The 19,855-nt window shown below is 40.3% G+C and overlaps 1 protein-coding gene across 1 annotated transcript in view; it reads right to left on the bottom strand.

The window, feature by feature from the left end:
* DOCK10 (dedicator of cytokinesis 10) overlaps positions 1 to 19,855 on the bottom strand; it is a 212,025-nt gene that overhangs the window by 145,969 nt on the left and 46,201 nt on the right. Inside the window, 1 exon segment of the mRNA XM_007467990.1 lies at positions 10,397 to 10,516. Coding sequence (XP_007468052.1) covers positions 10,397 to 10,516 — 120 coding nt within the window.

Here is a 19,855-nt window from a genome sequence, read left to right on the forward strand (position 1 = left end):
AACCTATCGTCCCACTAAGATCAGTACTCTGTGGTATAGTTCAATAGAGTGAATACTGAGCTGGTTTAAGAAGCTTTTTTTTTTTTTTTTTTCTGGAAGGTGGGCTCAGGTTTCCAGTAATAATAATTACATGACTACTTGATTTGTGATGCCACAGAGTAAAGATTAGGGTCCCAAATATACAGGCTAATGCTCATATTCAATGTCTGAGATTGGAAGTTCCTTCAATTTGGGGTAATAAAAATTAATCATAGGTACAATGGTTATGTGTGATCCCTGATGACCTCTAGTTACGAGATGATGTTGATTCTTTGCTAAATAAGGCAGCTGGGGCTGAATCATCCTCATGTAACCACGTGATAAATCTGAAACAATATTTTACAACATGCACATCTAATACCTTGCACAGAGTACACAAATACAAGAAAAGGAATACATGTATAATAACACTCTATTAACCTCAGTTATAGTTTGCCGTAATGCTGGAGAACGTGTGTGGAAAAGCAGAAGGGCTCCATACAATTTTAACTTTTTTTTTTTTTTTTTTCTCTTTTTCTTTTTTTTCTTTCTTTTTTCCAATTTTAACTTTAAGAACTGTATTGCTTCTACTCATTTTTGATTCCTTTTGTTTTCATTTTTTAATTGAAGTGTCGTTGATGTATAATATTACATGTTACAGGTGTACAGCATAGCGATTCACAATTTTTAAAGGTTCTATTCCATTCACAGTTACTACAAACTACTGGCTATATTCCCTGTGTTGAACTATATACATCCTTGTAGCTTATTTATTTTATACATAACAGTCTGTACCTCTTAACCCCCTAACCCCATCTTGATCATTTTAAATTTCTTTCATATATCTCTGCTGAAGCAAAAATAAATCGATCAAATAGGAAAAAAAGTATACAGAGTCATATTTGTTAAGTAAGGGAATTAACGTGGTTACAAATAATTTCTTTTCTGAGAATTAGATGCTTTCAGACCACTACAAATTGCCTTGGCCACAACAGACTTCCTGTTCTCTTTAATAAACCCTCTGGTTGATGATCAGTAGAGCTCAATAGCATGAGACGGATCTGAGACTGCACTGGAACTCAGCCGAGCTGCTCATCGGGTGGGAGAGTCTCATAAGGGCCTATTGTCCAGAGATTAGGCATTCGGAAATAAAAACTGTCCTTTTATTTATGAAATGAGGCATGCAGACCTGTGTTTGTAGTTTTAGGTCCATGACATTCAGACATCCTCCACGGCAGCCCTGACACTTTGTGACTCTTTCTACTCTGCAGTGGGTAGTCTTTGGGGCTTTGTCACAGCTACCATTCTGCTGGCTAAAATGACTACAGAAGACTTCATTCCAAGCACATAGGGGCCGTTTCTCAATTGGCCAAAGGCCACCGTCAAAGTCTAAAAAAGAAGTTGCTTTTCCTATGTTGGAGCTGAGCAAAGCTCCCTCTGACGGTATTGTAGATCCCAGCTGCTCAAAAAAGAGGACAAAAATGATGGCGTTTAGAGTAACCCATCAGTCTGAGCTTGAGAAGCCAACAAGCCTCACAATAAGGGCTATTAACTAACACTTTGTGGTCAATTCCAACATAAGCGTGTGTTTAAAAGTAATCTTCACCTAAATTTCTCAAATTAAAACACTGATATTGGTTTTTATCCTAGTAGAGCAGACACTTATACTACATTGGTTGCTTGAAAAACATTTTTTACCCCATTCAGAAGAGTATTGTGATTTTGTACTTTTTACATACATGAGAATTCACATGAATACTTTCATTGTGCTTTAAGGGAAAGGTCCTTCTTGTTTTGCTGGAGTTAAACTGTATGGGAAGTGCACGAATAGTGATCAGTTGCCCATAACTGGACCCTAGTCATCATCAGGCCAAGTCAAGCATGGTGATTCATCCATCATAGTATTTAAGCATATAATTAGGGAACTTTGGAGACCTGTTTCAAGACATTTTAGTCTTGGACAGGCAAACCACAGAGCAAGTCACTTCCCTTCTTTTTTCTGTGCTTCATTTTCCAGGCTCCAAAATGTGTCTCACCTCCTCCATGGTGGTAAGGATGAAACATATGGAAAAATGTGAGTATTAATAGAACACACTGTTCCAACAACAGGAATATACTTATTGCACCAGGGTCTCCCCTTGGCAAGGACTCAGAGGCTGTGGTCTAAGCTCACTCTCCAAGGAGGTACAGCGAAGAAGCCTGCTCCGTGTGAGGCCTGCAGATATGGCCTCATGAGCAGCAACAGGCCTAAGACGTGAGCCAACCCACCGCAGCCAAGCCGCCAGGGCACCTTTTCCCGTGGCTACGGGCATTCTTTCTTCCGCGCTGGGCTCACGCCTGCACATACCTTGCCGTGCTCCTACTCTCAAAAACCCTTTTCTTTCCTTGTTCTTTCCTCATCTCAGGTTTGACAAAGACGCCACCTTCTTTTGAAAATCTTCTCTAATTCATCCAACATACAACTTCTCTTCTCAGAATTATATCGTTTACTGTCTGTATTACCCATGAAGTCTGCAGCTTAACTGTAGAATATTGTAGAACCCAAAGCTCTACAAGTGATTAACTCAGCCAGTCATTTTACGTGTGTGTACTTTTGTATGTAGCAAGCCACATTAAATCTGCTTTGGTGATAAAATATAACTATACATGAAATGTTTTGCCATGTTTTTTTGTTTTTTTCGCGGTACGCGGGCCTCTCTCACTCCTGTGGCCTCTCCCGTTGCGGAGCACAGGCTCCGGACGCGCAGGCTCAGCGGCCATGGCTCACGGGCCCAGCCGCTCCGCGGCATGCGGGAGCTTCCCAGACCGGGGCACGAACCCGCATCCCCTGCATCGGCAGGCGGACTCTCAACCACTGCGCCACCACGGAAGCCCTTTGCCATGTTTTTTGTTGTGTCTCTGGTATGACCACCTACGTGATCCCTACCTTAATGCTTAGAACAATCCTTTTTTAAAAAAATAGCACTGTTATTGAAATATAATTGACATGCCATAAAATTCACCCTTTTAAAGCGAGTTCAGTGGTTTTAGGTCTATGCACAGGATTATGCAATCACCATCACTATTTAATTTTAGAACATTTTCAACACCCCCAAAAGAAACCCCATATCTACTAGAAGTTACTTTCCTTTCTCCCTTCTCCCCAGCCCTAGGCAACTTTACTCAGCTTTCTGTCTCTATGGATTTGCCTATTGTGAACATTTCATGTAAATGGAATCATACCATGGGTACACTTTGGGGACTGGCCTCTTTCACTTAGCATAATGTTTTCAAGGTTCACCCATGTTGTCAGAACTTCATTCCTTTTTATGGCTGAATAATATTCCACTGCATGGATATACCATATTTTGTTTATCCACTCTTCAGTTAATGGACATTTGGGTTGTCTCCACTTTGGATTATGAATAATGAGGCTATGAATATTCACACAGAAGTCTTTATGTGGACATATATTCCTAGCACAATCAAGTCCAGAGCAGTCTCCACATATCCTTACCGAATTAAAGTAAGCTCTCTAGAATCCCTTCTCTGCAGTATTGTAATGGTACCACTCACTGTGGGATGCAGGGAGTTAATATTTTCCCCAAGTCATGCACCTTATTTTTCTAAGAAGCAGCTGGCTCAGAGCATAGACAGAAATTCCAATAGCAAAAGTCAAGGTGCTTATGTTTGATTTCTGTCATCACAGTTACTCTGCATCCTTGAACATGAGCCTTTCCAAATCTCAGCTTCATTAGCTTGTAAACGAGAGGAATATTATAGCTAAGAATAACCTAGTTTGAGAAAGACCCTTACTTAGCTTTTAAACTGCAATCACAGCGTTCTTGCATGAACACCAAGAGCCATTTAAAGTCTGCTTTTCAGGCTAAGAAGCCAAGGGTTAAAAGGAGGTCGACATTCTTATAAAATGTTAGGCTGTGTCTCAGTAAGAGATGCAAGAAGAAAAAAATAAATGATCACGGCCTTTCTGCTTTTCCATTGAAAAGATATTAAGGTCTTTCTGCTTCCTCTAACAAAATGACCCATGTGGTTGAGCCTGGAAGTCCCCACATACCAGTTGCTTTTTATAGCTAAAAACATGCTATGAAAGAATAAATGTTAAGAAAGCACAGTTCACAAAGTCTTGTTAATAAGCCATGAAAATTGCAGGATGCATTGGAGAGCCCTGAGACTCTACTTCTGAACTACTGATATGAAGAAAGGATTTGAGAAGATTATGTTAACTCTCTCGACGGGCTATTTCAGATGTGCAATGTAGACCTTTGACTTTGAAGATGCCACTGACCAGTGTTGAAAGTCTAACCTTTCAAGCGGAAGTACCGTTTCTTGTTCATGTTGGCGTCCTTGCTGTCTACAGCAAGTAGCTCACAGAAGGTGGGCCAGGAAACTGAGTGGAAATAGAGCAGCTTGACAGGGGTGGGCAGTATGGAAATACAGGTGATCAGGTGGCCTTTCTACAGTGTCAGTATTGCTTTTGGACCTCTGAACTTTCTTCTTTAAGGTTTTTACATCTCCCAGAAATGATGCCACTTTAGGCTTTCTGTACCTTTCTCTCAGCAAGAAACTCACTTCTGCCTTTTCTCAATTTTTGTTCTGCTATTTTGTATCAGTTTCTCCTTCGACTGAGACAGTCCCCAATATGATTCACTGTGTCCTTGAAACTGTTGTTTTTTTAAATAGATATTTATTGGAGTATAATTGCTTCACAATACTGTGTTAGTTTCTGTTGCACAGCAAGGCGAATCAGCCATATGCATACACATGTCCCCATATCTCCTCCCTAGTGAGCCTCCCTCCCACCCTCCCTATCCCACCCCTCCAGGTCATCGCAAAGCACTGAGCTGATCTCCCTGTGCAAACTGTTCTTTAGCTCTTGTTTTCCTTCCTTACTCTTCTTGCCTATTTCATGAAGCCACAATCTGGTGACTAAGTTCTTTATTTTTTGGTCTTAAGTTTCTATTACTACCAGCTTCAAAAAGAAAGATGAGAAAAACAAGAGTAGCAAATACAATTACTGAAGGAGTGCATGTTTTTGAAATGAATGAGTTAATAAACGCATCTAGATGGCTTATTCCAAGTAATCATTACGATGCAAGCAGTACAGAAGATCACACTGCTTTTTCCCAGAACCCACGCACCAGAGGAAGAGTTTCTACCTCGTGGGCCAAGAAAGAGGAAAATGCTTCTCCTTTGGTTTCTTAATCTGGAAAAAGACGATTTCAATTCAATGTTCAACAATCTTTCTTGAATGCCCATGAGCCAGACGTTGTGTTGGGTACTTAAAATACAGATATGAATTGATTTCTCCCTTGCCTAGTAACAGAAAACAAGTGAATAAGTACATGGTGCTACAGGGAGGAAATTAGCCTTTGTTGATAGCAGCTAAGTGCCAGTCACTGTATCGGATGGAATGAGCCTCTGGGGAAAGGGATCCCGATCTTAGTGCTGTTTTTTTTAAGGTGATGTGTTAAATTGTGTCAAAGAGGAAAGTATCATATTAATGATCTCAAGAAAAACCAATGACTTCATTCTCTTTATTCTCAAATTTCATTTCAGAATAGCCTTTTTGGTTCCTAAAGGTACTCAAAGTTATATTCTAAAATAATAACATACGTGTGTCTGAAAGGCAACTTGTGAAATAAGATATTCATTTTCCACCTGCTTGGTGCCGAGCGCCGTTCTAGTTGCTGGGGGGTCTTACCATGATCAAGGCAGGGACACCCTTGTCCTGCTTGAGGTAACTCACTGATGGTGAGAGAGCGAAAAAGCAAACCAAGATCTTCCTTGGTAGTGGTAAGTATTATAAAGAGAAGAAAACAGGGGGATGTGATAGAGTAATGCAGGGTGGAGGTGGGGTAATGCAGGCTGGAAGTCAGAGATGGTTCTTTGAAGAAGCAGCATTTGAACTGAATCATGAAGGGAAGACACGAGCCAGCTGTGCGAGGGGCGTAAAGGCCCCACGGAGGGGGCGGGCTGGGCCAATGCAGGGAACACAAAGAACGCTAGGTATCTGTGTAGTGACCAAGGGAAACAGGGCTAGGAGAAAACGGCTCAGAGATTATCAGGAGCCAGGTGAGAAGCTGGATTTGACTCTAAAGGCAATGCAAAACCACTGGAAAATTTTAACTAGAGGCGTGGCATTATCTGACTTGTATTTCCCAAAGGTTCCGTTGAATAAATCAATCAAGGCAAAGAAGGATGCAGGGAGACCAGTTAAAGACCACTTCTGGGGATCCAGGCAAAAAAGGATGATGATGGCTTGGGCCAGCAGTGTGAATGGAATACTGTCTTGGTGAAAAATAATCTCCTTTAAGGGGTATAGAGGACCAGATGAAGACTTTGTTTCTTGTTATTTCTTAACCATAAGCATTCTTAATCAATTTTAGTTTTCATACTTATTAGGGCACACACTCCTTAAACACAGGGCTTTTGTTTTTCTTGTCAGTCTCTCTTGTCTAGAAAGTGCTACTCTATATTCAGCGCCTTGTGGGTGCTGAATAAATATTGATTAAACAAACCAAATAATGAACCATGTCTACTGCAAGTGTGGGTGCTTGGTAACACGGAAACACAGAAGTGAGCTAGATTCTCCCATCCGTAGGGCACAACTGGGAAGGACACTGGAGGGAGGGTGGGGAGTTTGGGGCTGCTCCCCTCCTTCCATCCTGAGATGCTTTGGGATTGGAGTGGCCACTCAATTACTACCTCTCATTGGGTGACTGGGGGCTGTGCACACATATCCCAGAGCATCCTTACTCATTGCTCAAGGATGGGCCTGGGAAACGATACCCTAGCCAGGTGAACAGAAGCCTTGCTGTTGGCGAGCAACACCCCTGAAATGTGATGCAGGCTGTGGATGGAGCAGACTTGGCAGAAGGCATTTAAAGAAGGGCTTTACTCCACATGGAGGGAGAGGAACTCCCCCCAAAACAAGCATGGTTGTACTGTATAGTGGGGATCCCCAAATTTCTTCTGTAAAGGGTCAGATGGTAAATCTTTTAGGGCCCTCTCTCTCTGCTGCAATTACTACACCTCTGTTGTAACTCTGCAGCTGTATCATGAAAGCAGCCATGGACAACAGGTGAATGAATGGGTGTCACTGGGTTCAAATAAAACTTTATTTATGGATACCAAAATCTGAGTTTCATATAATTTTCATGGGTTATAAAATATTCTTTTTTTCCCTTCAACTATTTAATCAATTCTATGAAGAAAATAAAACAGGGTAGTGTTTAAAAAACGTAAAAACCATTCTTAGTTCACGGGACATACGAAATTAGGTAACAGGCCACCGATGAGCCATTGTTTGTCAACCCTTACTCTGTAGAGTAGGAAAGCAGGAAACCAATCCATCTGAATGTTGTTCAAAAACTGGCAACTTTACATGGTAATAATATTCAATACTATCCTTTTGTTTGTCAAAATATCGTTTCATGGAAATGAAAATTTAGCTGTTTGTCTAATACAATATTTTCTGATGATAGGGTGGCATCAGATGTCTCTTGAACACCTGCCAATTGGGAGCTACGCTCCCAGCTGGTTCCCAGCTTCTCCTACACCCCGTTATGTGTTCTCCATGCAGAGGCCAGATGAGCTTTTATATGCACCAGGTCACTCGTTCTCCTTCTTGAAACACTCCAGTGACTCGCCACTTGCCTTTCGAATAAGATGCAAATGTCTTATCTTGTCCTTGCCTGACCTCAACTCTGACCACTCTGGCCGTCCACCCAGACCTCTCCTGGGCCTTCGGAGCAGATTCCTGCAGCCCCAAACCCTCCTTCCTTCCCCAGGCTTTAGCAGGGTTGGTCTTCTTTGGGAATTCAGAGCTCAGCTCAAATGTCAGCTTGTCAGAGGTGCCCTTGATCATCCAGTCCAGCTCAGTTCTTCCCCTCGATACATCTATTACTCGGCCCCATTCATTCTTCACAGAACTGGTCTTTATCTGAATTATCTTGCTAATTAATTTGTTTACTTATTTTTTTTTGCCTGATTCCTCCCACCAGAAGGTAAGCTTCATTAAAACAAGGAAATTTCTGTCTAATCACTGCCATCTCCCCTTTCTGAGATATTTTAATACCTAGCATTCGGTATTATACCTTATATATTTGTTGAATGAATAAAGGAAGGACATCGTGTGAGGTGGTGATAGAATGTTACGTTCAGAATTGTGCTAGTATTTTACCCCAGTTGGGGATGAGGGTGACTGTGTATGACAGGGTGGGGGGTTGGGTTGGGGAGGAAGACCATGGCCTTGAGAAATGGGCAAGGACCCGATCACCCTCGGGAAATACTACAGTGTTTGCCCTTTGTTTTGAAGGCAGTGGGGGTGGCCACAGATGGGTCTTAAGCAAGGCCAAGATAAAAGGATTCAGTGTATTTATTGGAATGTTTACATTGGGAAAATAACAAAGCACGTTATTATATGCTCTGTTTACACCATTAAGGATAGCAAAGGACACAGAGTAATCAGACCAGTCTTAACTTAAATGAGTGTGGAAAGATGCCAAAAAATGAATTCAAATTCAGCACAAATGTTACGTTGCATCTACATGCCTCCATGCTCTTCTTGAGCTGGGGGAACTTGGAGTAGCTTCTGACAGTATTTCTGAGTAACAGAGCTAGAAGAAAAGGGGCTCCAAGTGTCAAGCTGTTTGTGTGTGTGCTGTTTGACAGAAAGAGACTGTTTCAAGGTTTACCCTCGGTCTGAAAGAAAATGAGGATGCGGAATTAAAAAATAAAACGTGGTTCAACTTTGTGCTTGCAGTTCAGGCCCCGTGGCCCGGTCCCACCACGGAAACAAGATTTCTGTCCGAGATAAGCCTCTTTTAAAGTGTGTCAAACACTCAAGCAAGAGACATTTAAAAGTCTGCAAAACAGATGGGAAGAGTTTCTTTTTTCCTGTCTACAAATCTGTCTCCTTTCTTTCCATCATTCCCGGTACTTGGAACAGAAAATTGTTGACTTCCACATACCACCTTTTTTATTAATTCATGGAGAAAGGTGAAAAAAATGAACCTTTAGAAGCCAGAAGCCAGATCTGCCCCCAAGATAAGAGAAGTTTGAGGCTGTTTGAGGAAGTGGAAGCCCTGGGGCCCCAGCAACTCGTCAGAGGTTTCCACGGACAGTGGCTGTGCCACAGGTTACCTCAGAGCTGCCTTTTCATCTGCTTTAAGAAGAACCGAGGGGCAGGAGAGGAATAAAGATGCAGACGCAGAGAATGGACTTGAGGACACGGGGAGGGGGAAGGGTAAGCTGGGACGAAGTGAGAGAGTGGCATGGACATATATGCACTCCCAAATGTAAAATAGGTAGCTAGTGGGAAGCAACGGCATAGCACAGGGAGATCAGCTCGGTGCTTTGTGACCACCTAGAGGGGTGGGATAGGGAGGGTGGTGGGAGGGAGACACAAGAGGGAGGGGATATGGGGATATATGTATATGTATAGCTGATTCACTTTGTTATACAGAAGAAACTAATACAACATTGTAAAGCAATTATACTCCAATAAAGGTGTTAAAAAAAAGAAAGAAAGAAATTATATCCAACCACACACACACACACACACACACACACACACACACAAAGATGTTCATGTTTGTGATGTCTGAGACTACCTTTCTCTTACAAAAAAAGGAAAGGTTACCATCTGCCCATTGAGATCTCTGTTTATATAGATATTCACTAACAAATTAAACATGCTTCAGATGACCACAGATGGAATGCTTGGGACACATGCGTGCTCATCATCCATAACTTTACTGTGCTTGTCTCCAAAATGAATTTCCTTTTTATTCAGTCCCTGCACTACCCTCTGGAGTGTTCTGTGTGCCAGTGAGCATCGTCCTAAATGGGACACACCTCAGATCACAAATCCTTCCGTGAAGATGCGCTTGCCTACCTTTCCTTGCCCACAATGCTAAACAAGGGACAACCACGATTAAGGGTGATTTTTAAGACCTACAACTTTTGTGCCAAGAGATTCCCGCCTCTGCCTTTGGTTGGTTCCAGTTGCTTGGAAGCTTTCAGTTACAAATGGCCTAAGGGAGGAAGTGTTCTGTGAGGCTAGGTAAGTGGTTAGAAACCAAGGTAAGGGCAGGGACACAAGTACCACCTGGAGCCAGGCAGCACCCCATGCCCCTTCCATCCCAAGTGGCCACAGTATCACTGAGCCTCCAATCTTCCAACTTTAGAAGGCCCTTGGGCACTTTCTATTGCTGGATATGCATTCCATCTGTGATGACGGTGATGTAGGGCGACCACAAGAAGAGGGCTGAGCTCCCCAAATCTATAAGGAAAGACCATGACACAATTTGGGAGGATCTACTATCACCTTGTGGGGCCCTCCTGAACTTAGATGGCTTGAAAAGACAACACTTACTGAAAAGTCATCACTGGGGAAGAATAGGAGATCTCGAAGGGGATCATTCTGATAGGTCTTTTCAAGGTCTTCAATGACAGTTTCATAATCCAAAGGCTGGAGAAGCCTGGGCTTTTCTTGCTGTAGACAAAGAAAATATTGTATTAACCACTGAAACGGAGAATCTTGCTTTTTCTCAACATCTGGTTGGATTTCATTTCTTAGAATCACCAAAGCTTTGATATCGTGCAACCCTTCTAAGAGAGTCGTGGAGACTCCAGGCATTTGGGGCAAAGCCACATAACTATTATTTCCAGATCTGAAATAATATGAAAAGATCTTGAAATACCTGACATCTCACTCAGTAATTTAAGCGCCAAGTCTCCAGTGCACATGGCGTTCAGCCTTGTCACATCCACAGAGTAGATGTTTATGTAAACCTGATCTTTGTTAATGTGGAGAAAGACCTTCTCCTTACTTGCTATAGTATTATGATGATTATCATCAATTTTCGTGAATTAGATACTTCCTTGTGAGGTCTACTTGGGTCTATTTTAAGCCGTTGGCTCCCTGCTAGCAATCAAAGTAATACAGACTGTCTTAGTCGTCACTGAAACTTGGATCCTGTGTCAGGATTAATTGCTTGGCTCTGAGCCTCTTTGCCGATACAGAGAGAAGTTGGGTAATTCTTTAGTAGAATTGAACAACACAGTTCATATGGAAACAGTGTGGTGAAAATGGAGAAGAGCCTGAAAAAATAGCTAATCTCACCACATTAAACTCCTAAAGCCAAGGGGAAAGGCACCTCCCTCAAAGAAGCTGCCCGAGAGATAAATGCCAGTGGGAGAAAGGTGGTTGTTTCAGGCTACAGTTGATAATGTTTACGCCAAACTGTATAGAACTCACAGAGTGAGAAAGATGGAGCCCAAAATAAATAATAAAATATTACAGAAGACCAAGTACACCGTCTAAGTTCCCTTAGCCCTTGGATGAAACATTCGTGCAACCTAAATAAAAAAGGATCATTGTTTGGATTATTTTTGGGCTCCTGGAAGCTGGAGTGGTCAACGTGAAACCTGCATGCTAAAGTGATCTCATAAATGAAAAAGAAAATTGTTTTATTTTTCATGTCAATGACATCAGCAGACACTTTCCCACCAACCCCACCCCTCCCCTCTCTGCAAAGCCCACAGATTTAGCTTCAACTTCTAAAGCCTTCTTCGGAAGATCTCTGCTGGTAAAGCTCTAGAAACTGTTACCAACATTTTAATAATTGCTAATGAGCTCCTCAAAGCAGTAGTCAATGTTTTTTTTCCAACTATAAAAAACAAAACAAAACAAAATGTAACACGGTGGGCCAACAACATGGATTTCCACGTACTTTCTGCACCGAAACAGAACAAAAACAAACCCATTTTACAAATGCTTAAGTCAACTGAGGATGATGAAAGGTGAATATTCTCTCTGGAAGGGCGCTTCAATGAAGATTGCTGATTTAGCAAATAAAAACACAGGACTTCACGCTTGGAGAAAAGAAGAAATTTAGTTGCCCAACATAATCCATTTAGTGAAAGCTGTGAGACATTCAATATTTTCAAGTAGAAGATACAGAGACACTATGGCATGATGGGTAATTGAAAAAAAAGTCCTTCTTGCATCCTTTCCCTGCCTTTTGATATAATTATTCTATTTTAGACTTCTTTTAGGTTCCAATTCCCTATTTTCCCAGGCAAAAATTAATTCCAAGAAGCACAGATTGATAGCTCAAGAGGCAAATGCAGGCTGCAGACGTTTGTTTTGGCTCACTTATCTTAATGATTTTAGTTGGCTTTGAATGTCTTTGAGTAGTGGTATTTCACTCCAGGTCAGCAACAGACCTCAGTAGCCTATCACCTCTTACCCTGCAATGTCACATTTAAAAAACTTTTTTTTTAACTTTTTATTTTATATCGGAGTATAGTTGATTAACAATGTTGTGATAGTTTCAGGTGTACAGCAAAGTGATTCAGTTGTACATATAAATGTATCTATTCTTTTTCAAATTCTTTTCCCATTTAGGTTGTTACATAATACTGAACAGAGTTCCCTGTGCTATACAGTAGGTCCTTGCTCATCATCCATTTTAAATATAGCAGTGTGTACGTGTCAATCCCAAACTCCCTAACTATCCCTTCCCCCCACCCTTGCTCTCCTGGTACCCGTAAGTTCATTCTCTAAGTCTGTGAGCCTGTTTCTGTTTTGTAAATAAGTTCATTTTGTATCACGATGTCACATTTATAATATATTAATTACCAGCTGCCCCAATACGCCTTCAAGTCTGAAACACCTGGCTTATTCTGGAACCTCTTTTCTCCCCCTTAATATTGTGTTTGTGTATGAAACGTAGCAAATAAACAGAATGCATTATAAAACGGTCAGGAAGCTCTTATCTCTGTCATCGAGTTGGTTGGTAAGCCCCATTTCCTCACTGTTTCTTCAGCTCAAGTGTCTGATGTCCTTCTACCAACAGCTCATGATGTGATTACTAACACTTTCCCTTTTCTCTCCCTTCTTCACACCAACATGCATAGGAGTGTGGGAGTGTGGCTTAGTGTGCGATGGGATTTATAGGTTTAACTACTGTCAGCGATCCCCCCACCCCTGACCAGCCTCCTCCCATGACTGGTGACTGTTTAATGAAGTGTGCATTAGCCACAAAAACAGGAGTGCCCCTGTGGCCTCTGTCCTTCTGCACAGCCCCTTCCGGTGCCCCTCACCAGATCTCTGAGCTGGGTGGAGGGCTGTCCTGGCAATCATGCCCATTCCACTCACCCTTCACTGCACCTGCCCCAGAACCTGGGCCTGGGCCAGAGGGGCAGGGGAAAGAGGAGGGATTAGTAGGAAAAAAAAAAAAATAGAAAAAATATGAACAGACTCAGCTTTGGGATTTCCAAACACAAAAGAAATTATATATAAATATATATCTCTACTCCATGTGATGGAAAGACTTCGTTTTCTTTTCCCAAAGAAATAAAATGGAGAAAGCCTCAAAAAAAAAAAAAAATGGCAAATGACATAAGGATGTTTTAGAAGGCCTTCTACAGTCGTGTTCTCACTATCTTTTTTTTTTTTTTGCGGTACGCGGGCCTCTCACTGCTGTGGCCTCTCCCGTTGCGGAGCACAGGCTCCGGACGCGCAGGCTCAGCGGCCATGGCTTACGGGCCCAGCCGCTCCGCGGCATGTGGGATCTTCCTGGACCGGGGCACGAACCCACGTCGTTTGCATTGGCAGGCAGATTCCCAACCACCGCGCCACCAGGGAAGCCCCTCACTATCATTTTAATTTTATCTCCCATTAGTCGAAAACTTGAGCGTTAATAAACAACCGCAGGTCAAGGAAACCTTCAAAGATCTTTCTATTTATTTATTTACTTACTTGTTTATTTATTTATTTTTACTAGGGCCCAAACTCCACCTAAAATGAATCCCACCTAACTTAGTACAATAGGAAAATCAGAGTTCACAAGTCACTGGTTATTAATAAAACCACAGGAAATCTAAATCCTAAACTCTCCTTGATACACACAATAAATGACATAGCCTGTAAGCATCTGCTGGAAGGTATATTTTTAGTTATTCACTTCAGGCTATGACATGCCAGCCAATTAACGAAGGAGGTTTACTAAGCCTTTCCTGTTTAAAATGTTGCACTGAGGTTATCTTGACTTGGGCTGCAAAGCCTAGGAGATCTGCTTCATATCATTTATTAAGTTTTGACCTCTGGGGGATAAGTAAAATTCTATCTTTCCAGGGAATTTGTTAAGTAGTGTGCAGCATTCAAGATATTCAATGTTTCATAATTTGGGGAATATGAGGTTCATAAATAAAAATAATAGTGATATCTTCCACAGTACCTAGAGCTTAGAATTTGGCAATGCTTGCCAACGATGCTTTACGCATCTGTGATGGTGAGAATCCAGGCTATGCAACCAGTAGTCTTCTCTGGAGCAAGATAGCTGTCAGTTCCATGTTTTGGTCAAAGAGACAGATGTATACAAAGATGATGGGATTGGTTAATTTCTCACTACTGCTCCTTACAGAGATTTTGAGTGAAACTGGGAACTGAGAAGCATTGATTTACAGCTTTACAACAGTTGGGTTGAACCTCCTGAATTTAATGTGCCTCTTTCCTTTGGAAATGCACCAACTGGGATAAGGTATGTGCCAAGATTACCCTGAATTGGATTGGACTTTTATAGTGCTTTTTACTCTTACTCTTTTTCTCTCAAATGAGTAATGAATTTCATTAGCTCTTCTAAAATCACTCCAGGCATGGGAAAAGGCAACCACCAGTGCCCGTCATTATGTGGCAGGGCTGGTGCTGCACTGATGTGGGAATAGGGCTATTCTTTTGATATAGTATTAAGACATTTGTTTGATCTACTCCCCCAGATCCACAGCTCTCTTCCAATTCGACTTCACAGCAGAAGAATGGGCTCCTGTCACAAAAACAAATGCTTTCTTCCCCTCTCCTTATTCCACAACTTCTCATGGAACGCCAACGCAAATCTAAGCCTTGGAATTGGTGAACCTGCCATCTTGATAACAACCTGAGCTGCCAGGAACTGTTTACTGGTCCGAAACAAGCAGACTGTCCATGCTTTAGCGAAAGACTCTAATTTCAAGAACATGGTGTGCTACCAAAAAGATCTGAATTATTTTCATAATTATAATTCAAAAGCAAATGGGTGTAGAAATGACACTGAAGATCTAAGCATTTGAAGTATGTAACACTGAAAAAAGTCAAATGACTAAATGATCAACCTAGACATCTCTCCAGAATCTAAGAAATAACCTAGACCACGCAGTCTCGTTTTAGGGAAGTGTGATTATAGGTTTTCTATGTTGAGATGCAACAGAGAGTGTAACATGCACTCTAGAACCAGAATTCCTGGGCTCCTAGTCCTGGCATTGCCACTTACGGGCTATGGAACTTTGGGCATGTTAGAATCTCTGTGCCTTAGTTTCCCAATCTGTAAAATGGACATTTTAGTAGGAGTTAGATCATAGGACTGAATGAGGTAATACCTGTTATGCTCTTAGAACAACACTATACCCATAGTACTCATTACGTAAGTGTTAAGTAGATAAAGGCTGTGAGTTTTAAATTTTCACTAGTCATGGATTTAAGGCACCTGTATTGTAAATTTAATGTGTACAGAGAGCAAATAATAGGTGCTCAATAAATATCTGTTGAGTAAATACGTTTATATCCTTTCATCCAGGAATTCTTTTTCTGGGACTCTATTTTAAAGAAATAATCACACATATAATCCAAAAAGTATACAAGGATATCACTGCAATATTACCTTTGTAACAAGATGGAGAAAATAGGTTCACTTTAATACAAGAGGGCTAAGAAAGGCAGGCAGGCTGGTGGAGGCTATATCTAAAAGGTGAAGACACCAGAGTTGTTCACAAAAAGCGATTTACATTTTCCAAGTATCGTATGTAGTGGAGAAAGGCTTAGTGCTATAATGTGCTTTGGGAAGGATACTGAAAATAGGATAGGAGTTGGAAAAAAATCAATGAAAAATTGTGTGGTACATGCTGTAATTCTCCTTGTAACTCTTCAAATATTCAGTAAAGATAGTTAGCTCACAACATTTTGCATGTGATTGGCTTTTGTGGGGAAACGTGAGGAGGTTGGGGTCCATGATCAAGATGGCAAGCATTGCTGCAAAGGGAAAGAAGACAGTGAAAGGAGGAAGGAAAGGAAGTCAAATGCATCTTTACAATGGTTCTAGATTCACACATATTATGACATTAGAATTGAGTCCAGAATAGCTAGATCTCTGAGGGGTAATAAAGCCTGAAGGACCAGCAGAGCTAAAAATGGGAAACAATAAATTATTAAAGGTAAAGAATGATTAGGAAATTATGGCACATCCATTCTAAGAAACAGTACCTGCTCATTAAAACTGAGTTTTTAAAGTTTGCAATGACAAGCAAAATTGCTTATGTATTGTTAAGTAAAAGTGGGAATAAATACTGCACACTGAATAACTGCACAAAATTTTAAAAAATTAAAGAAAAGAATTAGAAATCTGTATCCACATATTATCAATTATATTTAGATGGGACTATGACGTTTAGGATTTTGTTATTTTGAATTTTTGCATTTTCCAAATTTTCTGTAATGAACATATATTTCTTTCATCATGGTGAAAAATGAACTTGGCCTTTCAAAACTCTCACGTCTCTGAAAACACTGGGGAGTTGCTTGGTTTGAAAATTGTTTACCCTTTGAAAATCCACCAAAGAGGGAAAGTAGAAAAGCACATGAAAGTTCAGCCACTAACAACTTCAAGTAATTAAGAAAAGAGAAATGAAACACTGGTGAAAAGAGACCAGGGAAAATAACTACAGATTATGTATGTGATTCTAGAAGCTATTGTCAGCAAGAAAGGGGAGAACAATTAGCAATTTATTAACGAAAGTATTTTGAGCTCTGTCGGGAACCATAAACATCTGGTAAGTTACTTAAGCAGCTCTGTGCATTGGCCACTCTTGCAAAGGATTAGAAGTCAGAATCTCTAGTTCGAAGTCCAGGGTCTTTTACCTCCCAGCTAAGTAACTTGGACAGTCATTTAAACTGAGACTTAGTGAGACTGACTCAAATGAATCAAAGGGCAACTTCCTGCTTACAGCAGTGTTGTCATAAGGATCAAAGAGATGAAGTATGTGAGGGCGTTAAGTGAACCACCAAAAGTGAGGCATATATAGATTTTTCTTTATTCGAAAACGATTGAAAATTACCACATATGTTTAACCCCAAATATATCTCAACACCAAGTCGAACCAACCAACTAATCAAACTGGTGATACTAAATTCTTCACGTACCAGAAACTGTCTTACATGCTTTTATGTTTGTTATCTAAATTTCCTTAAAAAGCAAGCAAACAAACAAACAAATAAACCTTGATAATTAGTGATTCTACTGGAAGCAAAAGAGGTAAAAGCATAAGGAAAAGCACTGAAATTTAGAAAAGGGCAGCATCTCCTCTGTGTGTCTCCTGAATCAAGTCAGGCCGCTCTATGACCAGTAGGAAAGGAAGGCAATCTAATTATGTATATCAGCAAATGAAAGTGACTTTGAAATTCTGCCTTTTATTTTCCTTGAGAAACGAACCTAGAAAATATTTTCTTGTATTTATATTTTCAGATCAAAAGAAAAGGATTAAATTTAGGATTAGTTTAGTATTAAACTCATTAGCTTTGCCAAGATAAATACCTAGATGACAAAGTTTTATCAAAAGATATTTAGAATTTCTTTCTGTAGCTCTAACCTACACACATGCAAGTCAAGTTTGTGAGCAATAGGGAGTTAATAGGATCGCTAAGGACTAAAATCAGGAAAAGGGTTTGATGGAATGAGAAATGGAGAACAATCTCTATAGCAAACCCCTTGTGTTTGGGGCACATGTTTGTGCTGTAAATGTTAAGAGTAATTAGGGAGCCAAGCACTGGTTACTCACCGTTAGGGTTACTCTAGTGAGTCTGATCTGAACCACTTGCTTGGTTCTGCTTTTCAAAAAAATCTGATCTTTTCAAGAAACAGTATTATGCAAAGAGTTTTTTCCCCTACTTTGAGATGTTTCGTATTTTTTCTGTGACATGCAGTGTCTACTGTGATGCTAGTCTAGACTTCCTCTATTTTCCTCAACCACCCCTGTCGCTTTCAGATATCTGAATCTTTATTCTAATTTTAGTATTTATAACAGAATTAAGTTTATATCTGAATGCCTTCCTCAGCTGACAATATTATTCATCCGGCCTAATGACCCAGAAGAACAAATAAAAATAGGTATGTACTTCAGGACCAGTACAGAAGGCTCTAGTAGGGCATGACATGCCAATTACTTAAACATTCTCTTCACATCTTGACCTACAGACAAACAAATAGGGAACAGTGAGGATCCACACGGTCTTTAGACAGACCCTAAAAAAAAAATACCAATCTGGACATCTCCAAACAAATTAGAAACAACACAGCTGTTAATTAATTTCAATGTTATCAAGATGACTGATTACATTTCTTAAAGAAAATAAGAGATCTAAATGACACATGGATTCTTTAGATCTTAAGTTCATCCAGGGCCCTTTGGCCTTAGTGCAACTGGAATGGAACCAACTTCCACACTACCTGTGTTTAAAACAAACGAGAAATTTGCGAAGACCCCACACAGCTGGATCCACGGCCACAGCTGTCAGCCTGTGGTCATGTGACAGATTTAATTCAGCCTTTCATCAAAGGGAGTTCCACTGGACAACTTCTCAAATGTTTGAGCTTCAGAAAGCAAGACGAACTTTTCTTACCAAAAAGGAAATGATTAAGTAAGGAATAAGCCATCTTATGCTGACCCTTTAACCTTCTCTCTGTCTTCAACCACACAGTTTCATGAGAATGGATAAACAGCAGTTAAGTCAAAGTTAAGAGCTGTGCAGCTGGGCAAACTCAGATTAAGCTGAATTTGGAAACAGTTCCCTTGGTAACAAAAACGGACATAGATCTCAGAAGAAATCAGCCAAAAGTAACTCTTTAAATGTCCTAGTCCACTTCAGTGATATAAAAAGCAGGTTAAACTTGGTAAATTACAAAGTTGTTTGCGAATATGAAGGATGATTAGTCATCATATTCAACACAAACATTATAGTTAGAAAAATCAGGATATTCTATTTCATTAACCCTTAATTTCATTAGGAAAATTAAGGACCCGAAGAGATTTATAGGATGTAATAAGGTATAGTTTCAAACTGAATTTAAATCTTTTCAGTCTTATTTCCTTTTTTAAGGCAATTTAAAACATATATCTCTTAGGAGCATGTCAAAATTCACTCATTTTTGCTCAGCAAATGAAAAAAGAAAAGTGCCTGCTTCTTTGCCTAACACTGGTACTTGTAAAGAAGTAGGAAAGAAGATCTAAATCAAATTAAATTACATGTCTCATTTAGTTTTCTAGAAACACTTGAAAGATAATAAATATCATTAAAAATACATCACAACCCAATTACAAGTCCGCCTGACACCAGGGAAATTAACGCCTTTGAGCCAGCTGCCAGGATTTTTAGATTAATTTATATAAAGTCTGTGATGAAAGCTGCCACCAGCTTAAACTCTGATACTATTTTAGTACTTTAACAGGCACACAAATGAGTCAAATGTGAGAGGTATGTGTGTATGTGTACATACACACATACATGTCACAAATACATGAATGTAAATAGTCCTGTCAACAACATGAGTTATATATGTTCAATAAATCTTCCCATAATGATTGGTCAGCTCATTCTTTTATTTCCTTTCTTAACCTTTGGCTACTTGAAACTGCATATGCATAGTGGACAGTTGTTGTTTTTTGACCTAAGTAACATCCATCCTGCTTTCTTTTAGTACTAGCATGTTAATTTCCTTTTGAGGGCGTATTTCTTTCTCTTTCC

This window comes from Lipotes vexillifer, unplaced genomic scaffold (genome assembly GCF_000442215.2).
Source record: "Lipotes vexillifer unplaced genomic scaffold, Lipotes_vexillifer_v1.1 scaffold907, whole genome shotgun sequence".
NCBI classification, from domain to species: domain Eukaryota; kingdom Metazoa; phylum Chordata; class Mammalia; order Artiodactyla; family Lipotidae; genus Lipotes; species Lipotes vexillifer.